Source organism: Panulirus ornatus, chromosome 65 (assembly GCF_036320965.1).
Source record: "Panulirus ornatus isolate Po-2019 chromosome 65, ASM3632096v1, whole genome shotgun sequence".
Classification (NCBI taxonomy): domain Eukaryota; kingdom Metazoa; phylum Arthropoda; class Malacostraca; order Decapoda; family Palinuridae; genus Panulirus; species Panulirus ornatus.
The window spans coordinates 15912333-15929555 of NC_092288.1; the positions used below are offsets into that span (position 1 = coordinate 15912333).

The 17223-nt window shown below is 44.6% G+C and overlaps 1 protein-coding gene across 4 annotated transcripts in view; it reads right to left on the minus strand.

The window, feature by feature from the left end:
• The window catches only part of LOC139746557 (prenylcysteine oxidase 1-like), a 631496-nt gene that overhangs the window by 288765 nt on the left and 325508 nt on the right, over window positions 1-17223 (minus strand). For 3 of the 4 annotated variants that reach the window (XR_011712173.1, XR_011712172.1, XM_071657912.1), the window contains exon 1: window positions 429-474. The exons of the other annotated variant lie outside the window; for it this stretch is intronic. Coding sequence is in view for 1 of the 3 variants with exons in the window: in XM_071657912.1 (XP_071514013.1) it covers window positions 429-449 (21 nt within the window). In the remaining 2 variants the exon portion in view is untranslated. Of the gene's footprint in view, window positions 1-428; window positions 475-17223 lie in introns of those variants that run through there. 4 annotated transcript variants of the gene reach the window in all.

The window sequence follows — 17223 nt, forward strand, 5'->3', positions numbered from 1 at the left end:
TGCAAAGAGGTTTGATCGAGTAAGTAATGAAAGGATAAGAGAGATGTGTGGAAATAAAAAGAGCGTGGTTGAGAGAGCAGAAGAGGGTGTGTTGAAATGGTTTGGTCGTATGGAAAGAATGAGTGTGAACGAATGTGGCCTTTTTTGTCTGCTTTCCTGGCGCTAAGTGCTACCCTCTTTCGGGCCCAGGTCGCTGTCTTCTTTTCCCTGACTAGTTCAAGTGTGTGTTGCTGGTGTTCAGGCCGAGTCTCACGCCCTATTTTCCCCCGTACACAACACTTAACTACATGTGACTCGCGCTTTTTTTCCCCTCCCTTAATTTCTATCCCCCCAAAAACTTTTCCTCACCTAGAATCTATGGCAACTTATGTGACTGATAATTTTCTGGCTCCACTAATGTGTGCAACATTCGCCATCTTAAAACTGACCTTCCCTCTGTAGAACACCATCTCCTTCCCTGATCATCTTCTCTCTGAAACCTAACTGTCCAAGGCTGCTTCTCATTGGCCTTATCAGATTGCCTTATCAGATTCCTAACTATAATCTATCATCGTCTCTGCTCCAAGGGCGGAGTCTGGGCCAACTATATCACAAAAAAAAAAAAAAAAAGCTCATCGCTCGCCTCGCTGATCCTGAGTCCCTCAACTCGGAATCCCTCTGTCCTCCATGACTGTTTTTGTGTTTCTCTCATTCCCCATCATATTCCTCCAACCATCCATAACCCTTCGACTATTTCCCACGAAATTCTGCCCTCGTCACATCCACACGCTGAGGTCCTTAATGCAGGGGATTTGAGTGTATACTAAAAGTACTGACTCCGCTGTAACTAGGACGATCCTACAGTCGATCCTGAGGGGAGTCGAAACCTTTTCTTCCCCCTCCTCAGTGATCTGGAATAAGTGATTTAACACACTACCCCGTTTCCCGACCGTCATGACCACACATCCAACACAACTTGACCTTTTGCTTATGAACCCTACCAATATTCATGCATCATTTCAGCTCCTTAGGGTCTTCTGATGACAATCATATTTCTTTTTTACTTCTAATTGGGCATGACCACCCTATCTCCTCAACTGGGCATGCCCACCCTCTCTCCTCAGTTGGGCATGCTCTCCATATCCCCTCAGTTGGTCATGTCCACCCTACCTCCTCAATTGGGCATGCCCTCCCTAACCGTTCAGTTGGACATGCCCACCCTCTCTCCTCAATTGGGCATAACCACTCTCTCTCCCTCCTTCCGTCACGATACCAAATATGCCTCTTTGGGAGGGCTCATCGGTCATCCCTGCGCTGCGTATTTATTGAGTCTCCGTGAGATGGGTATTGCTACTCTGGTCGAGATGCAGAGAGAGAGAGAGAGAGAGAGAGAGAGAGAGAGAGAGAGAGAGAGAGAGAGAGAGAGAGAGAGAGAGAGAGAGGTTGTCTTGGCTGGGATGGAGTCCTACATCCCACCGTCTTGTATATCTTTATCCCCAATCACGGTTTGATTGCTCCTGCTCTGATGCCTGTCGCATCAGGGACGGCGCGTACTGTGAAACTCCTCCCTTCCCCTGAAACCCAGTCAACATTTATTTCTGTTTGGAATCCCTGCAAAACTGTTCTTTGTAAAGTCAAGAACAAATTCATAAAAATGAAAGTGGACGGACTTGACTTCTTCTTCTTCTACTGAAAATCGTCTGGTTCTTTAACAAAAAATGTCTCCAACAACTTCTGCAGTTCAGCCTTTCCTCCTCTCTTCCGACCTCATCCTTTGATCATAAGCTTTGCTACTAATAAGGCTGCTCCTTTTGGCACCTTGTTTCCCGCTAACTTTGGATGATTTTTGCTTTTATTCTTCTGTTTCCATTTACTTCCGCTAGACCTATGCGATCTCTTATATTCTCCTCACACACGGTTTTCCAAGTACTCTCTAGAGTCTAGGTGGACAAGGCGTATTGCTCAGATGGCAAACCACCTCGAGTTCCAAAGGAGTGTGCCTCTGAGCAGGCACCAATCCTCGCTCCCCTTTTTTTTTTGGCATTGTCTAGAAATCCAGACTTTTTCTTCCGCTTAGAAGCATGTCTTGGTACAGTTCATCCCTAAGAAATGAGGCTTCTCCAACACTTTCAACCATTGCTCATTGCTCTCACTTTTGCTATCTTCAAAGTCTTTGAAATTCTCCTCAACTCTCACTTTCTCAAACACTTACAATCCCATTCCCTTCTTTCAGATCACCAGTGTGGATTTCGCACTGCTAGGTCAACTGGTGATCTGCTGTGTGACTCACCTCTGGTCCTCCTCGCTCAGTGATTTTGGTGACACTTCTGTCGTGTTCTTGATATCTCCAGATCACTTGACAGAGTGTGGCATGTCTTTGCTTTCTAAACTCCCTCCCAGTGATTTCACTGCTTCTCTCTGTTCTGTGATGCGACTTTCCCCTCCTATCCCATCAATAGTGATGTTCTTCAGGGTTCTGCCCTATCAACAGTGATGTTCCTCGGGTTCTGTCCTATCAACAGTGATGTTCCTCGGGTTCTGTCCTATCAACAGCGGTGTTCCTCAGGGTTCTGTCTAATCAGCAGCGGTGTTCCTCAGGGTTCTGTCCTATCAACAGTGATGTTCCTCGGGTTCTGTCCTATCAACAGTGATGTTCCTCAGGGTTCTGTCCTATCAACAGTGATGTTCCTCGGGTTCTGCCCTATCAACAGTGATGTTCCTCAGGGTTCTGTCCTATCAACTGCGATGTTCCTCGGGTTCTGTCCTATCAACAGTGATGTTCCTCGGGTTCTGTCCTATCAACAGTGATGTTCCTCAGGGTTCTGTCCTATCAACAGTGATGTTCCTCAGGGTTCTGTCCTATCAACAGTGATGTTCCTCGGGTTCTGTCCTATCAACAGTGGTGTTCCTCGGGTTCTGTCCTATCAACTGCGATGTTCCTCGGGTTCTGTCCTATCAACAGTGGTGTTCCTCGGGTTCTGTCCTATCAACTGCGATGTTCCTCGGGTTCTGTCCTATCAACAGTGATGTTCCTCGGGTTCTGTCCTATCAACAGTGGTGTTCCTCGGGTTCTGTCCTATCAACTGCGATGTTCCTCGGGTTCTGTCCTATCAACTGCGATGTTCCTCGGGTTCTGTACTATCAACAGTGGTGTTCCTCGGGTTCTGTCCTATCAACAGTGGTGTTCCTCAGGGTTCTGTCCTATCAACAGTGGTGTTCCTCAGGGTTCTGTCCTATCAACAGTGGTGTTCCTCAGGGTTCTGTCCTATCAACAGTGATGTTCCTCGGGTTCTGTCCTATCAACAGTGGTGTTCCTCGGGTTCTGTCCTATCAACAGTGATGTTCCTCAGGGTTCTGTCCTATCAACAGTGATGTTCCTCAGGGTTCTGTCCTATCAACAGTGATGTTCCTCGGGTTCTGTCCTATCAACAGTGGTGTTCCTCGGGTTCTGTCCTATCAACAGTGGTGTTCCTCGGGTTCTGTCCTATCAACTGCGATGTTCCTCGGGTTCTGTCCTATCAACAGTGATGTTCCTCAGGGTTCTGTCCTATCAACAGTGATGTTCCTCAGGGTTCTGTCCTATCAACAGTGATGTTCCTCAGGGTTCTGTCCTATCAACAGTGATGTTCCTCGGGTTCTGTCCTATCAACAGTGGTGTTCCTCGGGTTCTGTCCTATCAACTGCGATGTTCCTCGGGTTCTGTCCTATCAACAGTGATGTTCCTCGGGTTCTGTCCTATCAACAGTGGTGTTCCTCGGGTTCTGTCCTATCAACAGTGATGTTCCTCGGGTTCTGTCCTATCAACAGTGGTGTTCCTCGGGTTCTGTCCTATCAACTGCGATGTTCCTCGGGTTCTGTCCTATCAACAGTGATGTTCCTCGGGTTCTGTCCTATCAACAGTGGTGTTCCTCGGGTTCTGTCCTATCAACAGTGGTGTTCCTCGGGTTCTGTCCTATCAACAGTGGTGTTCCTCGGGTTCTGTCCTATCAACAGTGATGTTCCTCGGGTTCTGTCCTATCAACAGTGGTGTTCCTCGGGTTCTGTCCTATCAACAGTGATGTTCCTCAGGGTTCTGTCTAATCAGCAGCGGTGTTCCTCAGGGTTCTGTCCTATCAACAGTGATGTTCCTCGGGTTCTGTCCTATCAACAGTGATGTTCCTCGGGTTCTGTCCTATCAACAGTGGTGTTCCTCAGGGTTCTGTCCTATCAACAGTGATGTTCCTCAGGGTTCTGTCCTATCAACAGTGGTGTTCCTCAGGGTTCTGTCCTATCGCCTACTCTGTTTCTTTTCCCAATGAATGATCGCTCTTCTCCTTCTGACCTTATTCACTCTTATGCCGATGATTCCATTTGATATACTTCAATTCCTTTTCCTCTTCCTCCTCCTAATACTCATTCTTTTTCTCGTACTGATTACATATACTCACAAAACTCAGAGTGGGGAAACATTAATCTTTCTAAATCTAATGGTGCAACAGCTCAATTTCTGTATCTCCAGTAAGCAGACGTTTCCCCTCTGCTCACTTCCCAACATACTACAATTCAACCGTGTAATAACATAAACAAGTTGGACATAACCATATCCTCTGCTCTGCCCAGGAAGCAACTCCTCACAATCAACTTCAGCAAATCTGCTTCTCAAAAGCTGTTCGTCCAGTATAGGTGCTTTCATCATTTTCTCTATGAGCACCTACATCTTACCTACATGGGTTTTACTTGCCCAACTACGTACTGCTCACACGGCAGGCGTGACTCATCCGCAACATCTCTATTTTACTGGAGTGGAAGGAGAGGCCTTCCGTCTCATTTAATTCTCCTGCCTTCACCTCTTTTCAAACTCTCCATTCCTACGCCACGAAGTGTCCTCTCTCTCTCTCTCTCTCTCTCTCTCTCTCTCTCTCTCTCTCTCTCTCTCTCTCTCTCATATAGATAATATTTTGGTTATCGTTCTCGTGAGCTGCCTGCATGCGTCCCCACCTCCAAGGTTTGGATCTGTGGCAGGCGTTTGGCTTCTGGATGCCACAGTTCCTGTGTGGAGAGCGACCACTCGAGGATTAGCTGTTATAATACCTCCTTCTTCCCTCGGACGGCTAAGCTGTGGAGTTCTCTTTCTTCTTTTGTCTTTCCTTCTTCATATACCCTTTCCGCCTTCTAGAGTCAGGGGTCTCTTAAACACCTATAGAGCTCTGATTAATTTCTATTTTCTTTTGTCATTTACTTTTTTTTCTTGCACTCAAGATGGCATGTTTTGCCCATGCCAGGCCGGTCACTGTATATAAAAAAAGGTCAAAAAAAGAAGTGAAGCAAGGCGCTTGTTAGGGAGGATAAGAAGACGAACTTTTATCGGATAATGGTCATGGATAAGTGAACTTCAAGACTGAACATGTTGACAGGAAAGACAAGTGTATGAAGTTGTATGATGGTAGAGGAATTGAAGGGGATGGGGTCCCCGCGAGTGCAAAATTCCTTCCCAAAGCAATACAGATAACCAATTACACAGACACACACAGACACACACACACACACACACACACAAACACATACACGCAGAGGAACGCAAGAATATTGTGCAAAGATGGTGTGTGTGTGTGTGTGTGTGTGTGTGTGTGTGTGTGTGTGTGTGTGTGTGTGTGTGTTCTAGGTGTGTGGTGAACAGGTGTTGGCACAGGTGTTTACTCTCACACTTGTCGAAATAAGCTATACCGCTTCACATCTATACACACACACACACACACACACACACACACACACACACAAGCTAATACATGTATATACACACACATATATATATATATATATATATATATATATATATATATATATATATATATATATATATATATATATATATTATATATGGAGTGAAAAAGATTTTGTGTGATCGGGGCCTGAACATGCAGGAGGGTGAAAGGAGGGCAAGGAATAGAGTGAATTGGAGCGATGTGGTATACCGGGGTTGACGTGCTGTCAGTGGATTGAATCAAGGCATGTGAAGCGTCTGGGGTAAACCATGGAAAGCTGTGTAGGTATGTATATTTGCGTGTGTGGACGTATGTATATACATGTGTATGGGGGTGGGTTGGGCCATTTCTTTCGTCTGTTTCCTTGCGCTACCTCGCAAACGAGGGAGACAGCGGCAAAAAAAAAAAAAAAAAATATATATATATATATATATATATATATATATATATATATATATATATATATATATATATATATATATATATTTCTTTCATACTATTCGCCATTTCCCGCATTAGCGAGGTAGCGTTAAGAACAGAGGACTGGGCCTTTGTGGGAATATCCTCACCTGGTCCCCTTCTCTGTTCCTTCTTTTGGAAAAATTAAAAAAAATAGAGAGGGGAGGATTTCCAGCCCCCCGCTCCCTCCCCTTTTAGTCTCCTTCTACGACACGCAGGGAATACGTGGGAAGTATTCTTTCTTCCCTATCCCCAGGGATAAATATATATATATACATATATATATATATATATATATATATATATATATATATATATATATATATATATATATATATATATATATATATCAGAAAAAAAAATCCCTCAACATTCTCTATTTCAAACTGTGCCTCACCTGCTTGGTCTTCCGTTCACTCAACAGCAAATATAGCAGAGCTGCAGACCACATCACAAATATAGCAGAGCTGCAGACCACATCACAAATATAGCAGAGCTGCAGACCACATCACAAATCGTGCACTCAGAACAATAACCGTTCACCTGCAGCCACAAACCCTCCACACCTTCACAATGAAACAAAACAATACACTCTCATCTCAACACACTCGGCACTCACTACTATGTGAAAAAAACACTTGACCCTTCCCACTATAATCTCTAACCATTCAACCACCATCCCTCAAGTAGAAATAAAAATGTTTACCCCTCGCCTTACACTTCAGTAACTTCTGTTCGTTGATCCCCCATCCCCATCGCCAGCCAATCGAACACTGACAAAGACATACAACACTGCAGTGATCAGACAAGCAATAAACAACCAAACTCCCAACTCGGTTTTAAACTCTAACCCAGCGGACATACACCAATCAAAAACCACACTACCTAGACAAACACGGGTCACACTCTCCCGCTAACGCTCTGGATATCACCCATTACCACATAACTACAAACACGGTATCTACTTATCCCAAGACCCTTAATGCTCATGATGTCACTAACATAAAGAAACTACGGAACAGCGACTACCCAAATCGCCCTGTGCTCTCTGCACGTAGACGTACACATGAGATCACAACACTTTTTTGACCCTGTGTTCCCAACCGGTGGACGTTGCCAGCTTCCTGAGTGCTGCAGGAACGTCGTAAGGGTAGAATGGTCTCCTGGAGCAGGAAGATCAGGCAAGGTTTAAGAGTTACAGAAATAACTTCTTGTGCTGTGGGAACCTTCAGCAGTAAAATTGTGAAGTACATACATACACAACATACATGGTAGCAGAAGACATCGTCCTTATGAGTGTCTCTCCTTCATCATTCCTCATAAAGGTATGCCACTCAAAAAGGCTAGCCTGTGACAAAGGCAAGCCACTCGTAAAGAAAATCTACTCATAGAAATAAGCCACCCCTAAAGGTTAAGCCAGGAATAAACACAGGCTACAAGCTACTCATAAAGGCAAGGCAGTCACAAGAGAGGATTTACCCATAAGGGTAAGCCACTCACATAGGTAAGCCACTCATAATACATATCATATCTCAACCAATAAAACTCCACACCAACGAGGCCTTTACACCAGCAAGACCGCGACCACACTAACAAAAACCCCGACATACTAACAAAACCACCTACGCACCAGCAAAAGACCCCCTCCTCACCTACACAACCCGACCACACCAACTCCATCTCCTTACACACACACACACACACACACACACACACACACACAAAGTTCACCGGGCTAGGGGATTCAGAAGGAAGAACAGTGGAAGATAACAAGAAAATATGCGACTTAATGATGTTAAAAAAGGTAGTTTCAAAGAGGGGCGTGTACACTACTCCCCAACACTAACGAACTGGGGTGGAGAAGCGGACCTGGAAAGTCTTGCAATTTTGAGAAACGACATAAGGAGATTACGGAACGGTACTGACCCACATACGGCACATGATCCTGATAAAAATCTTTTCATGTGGTCTAAAAAACATGTCCAGAAACATACGACAAGCTGTTGGAAACAACATAGAAAAAAATATCGCTGCGAGGGCATGTAGCGCCAGGGGCGTGGATGAGAGCAAACGTTATGCCAATCTTCAAGAAAGGCGTTTTGAGAGAGTGCGTTCTACTGTCACGAATATTCCATGAAGTATATGAAAAGGTAATCAGAAGGCTAATGGATGATTACTTGCTAAGGAAAGATTATTAGAATAAAAGACAACATGGGAAGGAGGCTGTGAGTAACTAATCTCTTAAGCTTCTGTGAAAGAATAAGCTCCGTCTTAAACCAGAGAGATGGATGGGTGGCGTGTGTGTTCCTGAACAGTGTGTAGGTGTTCAACACTGCAGGAGGTTGGTAAGGCAGCTGGATTTATTGGCAGGTGTAACAGGGAGAATCTTTTGGATGCTTACAGCGATATGTGTCTGTGAGTGGATGAGAATGAGGATGGATGTCAGAAGAGTCCCTTTGTGATTGGGAACGATGCTTTCGTGATTTATGTAAACGACTTTCGAGATGGACTGGACACACCTGAATATTTGCCGAGAACCAACAGGAAAACGAGACTAGTTTGGTCCCAAGTTCACTTTCGTGTAATAATCACATCGTGAGGTTGGATTCATTCTTGTATTTCTCCAACGATAGGATAATTACACGAAAGTGCACCAGGGAACTTATCGTGTTTCATTTTCCTCGTGGCTATCAGCATATACTAGATCACGCGCACCGCTGTGACCTACTGCAATACCTGCATATGTTTGCACATGATGCTAAAGTCACGCGGGAAGCAAGGAATGACGAGGAATGCAACACCTCATAAAGGAACTTAAGACAAGCTCCAAAGCTGGTCTGATCTATGGCTGATGAAATTCAGTCCAGGTAAAAGATGACGATGACACACAGCGAGGGAAAGGCCGATATGGATATCGTGTGGCTGGAAACAGCCTGCAGGAGCCTGTGTGTGCGGGGACTTGAGGAGTTGACAACTGTTTCTAACCTGTTGGCAAAGCATCGCGTCAGAAGAATTGTAAAGGTGAGAAAGTGTTCGATGGAACATAACACTCGTAGATTCGCATTAAGTAAAACGTCCATAGCGTCAATAGGCCCAAAGTGGATTATGCTACTTTAGGTTTGGTCACCAACAGCTCTAGTAGAGGGCAAGAAAGTTGGTTCGTTCCTCAAATAAGAAAGGGGAATGACAAGAAGAGGAGGTTAGAGGCCATAAATCTGCCCATCATGGAAAAGAGAAGAGTAAGAGGAAACTTGATCACACCCTCCAAGCTTTTTTAATCAGTTTCATAAGGTCATTAGTGAAAAGGCAAGACAGAGCAACTAGAGTTAATGACGGGAAGCTAAACAAGAAACGATTCAGAAGCGCCGTCAAGACGTATATTTATAGCATCAGGGTTGTGGCTGACGAATGCAGTAAACTGAGTGATGAAGCTGTGAATGAAGGCAGACAGTCTGAAAAAAAAAATGTTCTAAAATATGTAATTACCCATAAATAACCACACACCCACACCCACACCCACACACTTGAGCCTCAGCCTCCGGCGTCTGGGGGTGTCATCTGGCATCACCATCAACAGGGTCGTCATTATAATGCTTATGTCAACATATGGTAAGTATTAATTTCTTTACTGCTCGTCTCTCCCCCCCCCCTCCTCCTCTGACGTAGGCTGGCATACGTTGAACTATTGTAAGCACTGGTGTGTGTGTGTGTGTGTGTGTGTGTGTGTGCATTCGCGCAAGCATATGTAATCACCAGTTTGTTATCACCTGTTTGTACATAACAGCGAGAGAGCTTTACGCTCGTGGTACTCCGTCTTGTGTACCTTTAATACCATCAAGAAGACTTTTAAATCTGTGTAGGTAACCAGGGGTTCCCACTCTCCTTGTCTACACCATTCCGACCATCCACTGACCTTCCACCTAACCAGCATTGCTTTCCACTCTTCGTCACCATCCTTCTTTCTCAGCCTCCGACCATGGCCTCTGGTAACTCTGCTGGCGCTGCGCTGTGTGAAGAACTGTCGAGACTGTCAACATTATCCAGTGGACTTAGGAACTTCAAGGCTTGTGATCAGGTCACCGATAACTCGTCTCTCCTTTACGGTGGACAATGTTACTCAGACATCTTCATTCCGGTATCCCTCTTGGTTGCTCTTCTCTGGACCTTCTCAACCATATCTTTAGGTGTCTACAGGTACGGTGAGCAGACCTGAGGGGCTCAGAATCCTGCTTCGGTTTACGATATGAACAGCTCACCAAACATTCCCTTATCCACATACTTGGGCGCCATCTTACTATATGCCAGAAGACGATATATTTCTTTCAGTGTTCTCCTGTGAGACTCTGGCGGCAGACTAGACGCAATCTTGACCACCCCAACTCCCCCAGATCTCCTTCACACATCGATTCCTGTAGTTTATGTCTCACTGGGCTGTTATCATACCGGGGCCTTCCGCCGTTACGTCTCATCCTCAGTACCTTACACTTACCCCGATTGAATCACATCATCCATTTCTCAGACCAACATTGGAGTTTGTCCAGGTTTCCCCTGTACGGTGATGCGGTCATTTTCATTTCGCATATCTCTCACGTGTGTGTGTGTGTGTGTGTGTGTGTGTGTGTGTGTGTGTGTGTGTGTGTGTGTGTGTGTGTGTGTGCAATTGGCTATTTTTAAATACCTGTTTGTACTGTACGTAAGAGAGTGTCACACTTGTGGGGCTCCGTCTCTCTCTCTCTCTCTCTCTCTCTCTCTCTCTCTCTCTCTCTCTCTCTCTCTCTCTCTCTCTCTCTCTCTCGTGTGTGTGTGTGTGTGTGTGTGTGTGTGTGTCACTGTGGATGCGGGTGGATGTATGTTGGCAGAGGCAGGGCCACCAGTACACCCGAGTGTCAGTATAGCTTCCGAGGTTGGTGTGTGTGTGCGTGCGTGTGTGTCGCTCTCCTGCTGTGTGGAGATCCCGCTTGGCAAGCCTTACTCAGAGCCCAAGCCCTAGCGTGTCGCTGTTGTCGGGGTTCTCTCCCTAGCTGGGGTGTGTAGCTGGGGTGTGTAACTAGGGAATGCAGCTGGGGTGTGTAGCTGTGGAATGTGCAGGCGTGGGGTGTATAGATGTCATGTGGGATGTGTTGTTGTGGGGTGTGAAGATGGGATATATACGTGGGGGGTGTACAGATGGTGTGTAGATGGGGTGTATAGATTGGGTGTGTAAGCATAGCGTACGTGGCTAGGGGTATTTATAGTAATTTACCTCAGTACGAAACTGACAGTGAGAGGTAATAGTAGCAGAGAAGACGACAGATACAGTGCCAACAAAGAACAGTGATTCAGCAGATCACAGGTACAGCGCCAAGAAATAACAGTGATATGCTATATCACAAATACAGTGCCAACAAATAAGTGATAGAGCATGCAACATATACAGTGTCAACAAATAACAGTGATATGGTAGATCACAGACAAAGCGCCAACAAATAACAGTGATCCATTAAGTTTACAAGTGACTGTGAGTAACAGTGATACATCAAGTTTACGAGTGATTGTAGCAGTGCTCCATGAGCCCTACACCTCAGATGGTAGAAAATGGGAAACAAATGGAATGAGGTAATAATACGTGATCCATGTCATCCCGTCATTGGCAATGAGACAGGGGTTATGTGGGAGTGGATGCGGCAGCGAATGATGGTACCACGGCAGCTAATGTGACCCACAGGGTGGTTAAGGGGGGGGACAAACGTTCTGGGTGCATTTGGGAATGTGTGGACAGAGAAGGTATAGTCTTTCAGGGCAAATATGGGGTATGTTTGACGGAATAGTAGTCCCGGTGGTGACGTGCAGATACGAAGGGGGAGCCTCAGGTAAACATGTAAAGAAGAGGCTGGATGTAAAATGCCTCAGGACCATGTGTGGTGTTACGAGGAATTATCGAATTAGATATGATGGAAGAGAGACGTGTGGTAGTGAGGGGGGTATGTATGAGACAGCTGAAATTTCGTGGACATATGGAGAGGATGAATATAGGGGTAAACGTGTCAGAAGTGGAGGGGACAAGGAAGAGACAGACAGATAGATATATAGATAGAGATAGAGATAGACAGAGATAGATAGATAGATAGATAGATAGATAGATAGATAGAGAGAGAGAGAGAGAGAGAGAGAGAGAGAGAGAGAGAGAGAGAGAGAGAGAGAGAGAGAGAGAGAGAGAGAGAGAGAGATGTTTTTGAAGGCTTGGGGCCTGAACATGCAAGAGGGTATGAGGCGTGCACGGGACCAAATGAACTGAAGCGATGTGGGATGCAGAGGATGACGTACTGTCAATGAGCTGTTCTAGGGTGTGTGAAGCGGTCAAGGGAAACTACGGGAAAGTATGGCCTGGTTGTGGGTAGAGGGCTCTGGTTTCAGAGCATTACACATGATAGCTAGAGTTGATGTCTGGGGGCTGGTGCTACCTTACGGACGTGGGATATGGCGGAATGTAGGAATATATATATATATATATATATATATATATATATATATATATATATATATATATATATATATATATATATATGTGTGTGTGTGTGTGTGTGTGTGTGTGTGTGTGCAATAAAAGTATACCTGGCGCTACCCTGGGAAAAATTCTGGCCTTTCTTGGCCTCAAAATGGCCTTCAAGGCCAATGCGCCAGATTTTAAAAATACCTGCAGCCAAAATATGGGGCTTCCAGGTGCTACGGTTCGCCCGTGAAGAGTACTCAAATAAACGCACAAACAGGTCTTCTCCAGGTACATATCATCCACACCATGACACACTCCCTCCCCACAGTCACTTCCCATTACGCATCGTCTGAACGGGCCGTATTTCATTGCTACCTGAAACTTAAGGCCGTCTCTTATCAAGAGGGCCAATCCTCCTCCTCCTTCCTCCTTTGTCCTCAGTCTCCCTTCTTAATATGAAGTATCCCAGTGGGCAAGTGAGACCCTATTTGTTTAGTTAAGCTGTGTCTCTACAACTCTATGAGGTGACCATTTCCTTAATACGGTCTTTGAATCTCAGCTCTTTCCCTTCACTGCTAATCGATCTATCACTGTATACGTTACACTGAGTCTGACATTTCCAGTAATTAATATTTTTGACCTCTTCCCCCTACTAGAGGGGGGGCTGTCCCGTCCTCTTGCCTCGTTTGACTTCTCCCTTGTAGACCTTTTGACGACAGTCTTCGCATCTGTCTCTCTTCCTTTGGTCTATCATGTGTGATGATTATTATACTGCATGAACTCCCCTTTTTGTCTCCAAGTTTCTTACCCTGGCTAAGTTCCTTCTCCCTGCAAGACTGATATTCGAGCGTAACCATTAATAATTGTCTCCTTACATCATGAGTATATACACTAATTTTCCTCATTTATGAGAGGAACTGCGCTTTACCCGTCTATGACCTCCAGCAATCTTTCAAATAGTATTCCTTCCTTCTCCACCCTCGCCTCTTTATGTGGAACACGGCCACCTTCCAGTCCACAAGTCATGGTTAATGTACGTGTATCAGCTTCCTGCTTCACCAGCTTTTCTCATTCTCGTGCCATCCGCTTGTCAGCCATCGTCAACCAATATGTCTGTGGATTTCTCAAAATTCTCCACTTCCTATGACCAACAAGCATTGATCCTGTTGCTTTGTACGTATCTATCTACTAGGTCACAAATTTCCTCGGTTATCCTGTGTCTAACAGTGCATATCTATTTTCTCTGCAGTTTTACCTAATTACTTGTCTCCCTCTATTTCAGCCTCCCTAAGCTCCTGTTCCACTGCATCAGTATTTACGATCTGTCTTAAACAGTCCCGGATATTGTTGCTGCTCCCTTTCTCCAAACCATGATTATGGAGACTCTCTACGCTCTGTTACGGGCGAAATTTCCTTTTAGTCTACAGTACAGCCAAAAATGACTCTTCTCTCTTTTCACATACTGCAACTTTTATCGTGGGGTTATACACCTGAATCCCCTCGGTTGGCTTGATACTGTCTTGGTACACTTTCCTAACTCCTCAATTTCCTTTCCCACATTCCTCTCTCTCTCTCTCTCTCTCTCTCTCTCTCTCTCTCTCTCTCTGTAACTACTTATTTGTAATCACCTATTTGGACTAGACGCAGAGAGAGAGAGAGAGAGAGAGAGAGAGAGAGAGAGAGAGAGAGAGAGAGAGAGAGAGAGTCTTCCACTCGTATGGGCCCAATTTCTTGTGTGTGTGTGTGTGTGTGTGTGTGTGTGTGTGTGTGTGTGTGTGTGTGTGGGATATGGTTTAGCAGAAGGAATCCTTTGCACTCCTTATAACATAACTGTCCGTAGCATCAGGAAATGAGAAGTGACTTGCATCTGTGTGAAAACATCAAAAAAGAAAAAAAAAAAAATGAAATTGCGGCCATTTGCACCACCTTTTGTCAAACAAACTTTCCCTGACCAGGAAATAAAGAGTAAACACCATGAATCGTGGGTCATGAGTGGAAATTATGTGACACTCTGGGGGAAGTCTTGCATCGGACCCTCTGCAAAGGTAAGTACAACTTTTTCTGTCTCTTTTCTCATATACGTCTAATATAATGTTTACATTTGGAGGCTGTGTGGTCGCTTTATGTGCCGATGGTCTGGTCGACTTACGGGGGCAGAAAGCTCTTTTTGATGTTTAGTCTACGAGGCAGCAAAATTTTTGCTTATATGTCATTGCCTTATTAATATATGTATTATACCGTCATGCTCAAGGGTCGTATTTTCGTGCTCAACGAGTGACATCATCAGACTCCTCCCCCCATGAGAAATAACAGCTGCCATATCTCGCCAGAGACAGATTCCAAATGTCACCAGATGATGTAACAGCATCTCGCAACAACTTTACTCAATTCGGTGAAGAATTCTGAACACACACGCGAAACATTTGTAATAGACACGCAGGTCCTGACCCAGTAGGATTCGCTGTTTATATAATTTCAGATTACCCTCCTTTTCCCTATCAATGTATTATCATGCACAAGGCATATATAGGCGAGGTAGTGGGTGGGGGGAAATTTATAATCATGATCCAGTCATAAATGTTATACATACTGTGAACGATATAAATTTTTCCAGTTTCCGTTGAACGTTTGATTAAAAAAGATACGGAAATTGACATTTTGTCTAGTGTATCTATATAATTCTATGTAAAACCTGCCAAAATGTTTTATGGACCTGGGACCTAGAATATACAGGTGGTGACCTGAAACTGCAGTGACCTGGTGCATTCAAGTGCTGACCTGGTGGACGTAATGGTGATTCAGTATTGAGGGTACTTGATCACTGGGCTGTTACTGAAGTGACTTGTTGCCATAGAGTGACTTGGTGACCTGGTAACCCAATGCTGTGGTGCTCTGAGACGGCGGTGACCTGACTCTATATGGGTCCTCTGGTGCTGTGGTGCTGACCTGAGATAACCTATTATTGCTAGAAAGTGACTTGGTGTGCGGTGGCCGAAACACTACGGAAACAGCAAGGTATTACGTAATGGCGGCTACACACTGTAGTGTACTGGTGACCTGGTACTGGTGATCTGGTACTGGTGACTTGGTAGTGGTGGAATGACCTGACCACCTGATGTTAATGGCATTGAATGACGTGTGCTTTCAGGCAGGATATCTCATCACCTTCAGGAACGATATCAAACGATGTTTAGCACGGGGAGGGATTCTTACCTCCTGCTGTGTTGCAGGAAGTGGGTTATCCTGAAGGCGAGAGATGAGCGACTGCTGACGAAGGGGTCTTCAGCAGCGCTGAAGTCAGCTGAGTGTGTGTAGCGAGGTCGCCTTGACAGACCCCCCATTGCTGGCTCCTCAAACACTGCGAGCGCCATGCATATGTGCCAAAGTTTCACTCGTCATACAAATTGTATTGAATTAAATCCCGCTTTTTCCTGTTGGCCGAAAATGACCCATTGATAACTAGGGGTTTCCCAGCAACTTGAAGAATAGCTTACCTCGAAACGCATCTTTAAGCGCATATGTGTACAAACACGTATGATACATACACACACACACACATACAAACATATACATATATATATATATATATATATATATATATATATATATATATATATATATATATATATATATATTGGAAAGGATCACAATTTTGCGCGTGATCAAGATATTCCTGAGTCCACGGGGAAAATGAAACACGAAAAGTTCCCAAGTGCACTTTCGTGTAATAATCACATCATCAGGGGAGACACAAGAGAGAAATATAAGTCAGTTATAGCTTCGTCTCTTCGATGTATATCAACTGGCTGTTATATTTCTCTCTTGTGTCTCCCCTGATGATGTGATTATTACACGAAAGTCCACTTGGGAACTTTTCGTGTTTCATTTTCCCCGTGGACTCATAGGAATATATATCTATCTATCTATCTATCTATCTATCTATCTATCTATATATATATATATATATATATATATATATATATATATATATATATATATATATATATTGTTTACTTATCTATACATAGAGAAGATATTTCATAGATGAATACCTGTTTTCCTTCATAAAACTAGAGTCTGCTGGTTTACGACCGTCTTGCGTCTCCTTTCCTCGCCCAATCCTCTCTTCCCTTGAGCTCAACGGACTATTATTGCTCGGGTAATAATGCGAGGGAGATGAGTAGATGGTCTTAGGTAAGAAGGCCCGGAGAAGCAGCAGGACTAGTTCTCCGGATCCCCTTAGAAACCCTTGCGTCCCTGGGGGTTGAGACGTTCTCTAGTTAGACAGGAGACGTTTTCATGACCATCGAAACCACTCAGGAATGATGAAGTAAATATATATTCCTACGTCTGCAGGAGCAAGTACCACACTACTACTGCAGGAGCAAGTACTTCCCTTTACCTGCAGGAGCGTGTGCCTTCCTACTTCTGCAAGAGCGAATGCCTCCTTACTCTTGCATGAGCAAGTACCTCCCTACCACTACAGGAGCGAGAGTAACTACCTACTCCTGCAGGAGTGAGTACTTCTTTACTCCCGTTGGAGCAAGTAGTTTTCTAATCCTGCAAATGAGTAAA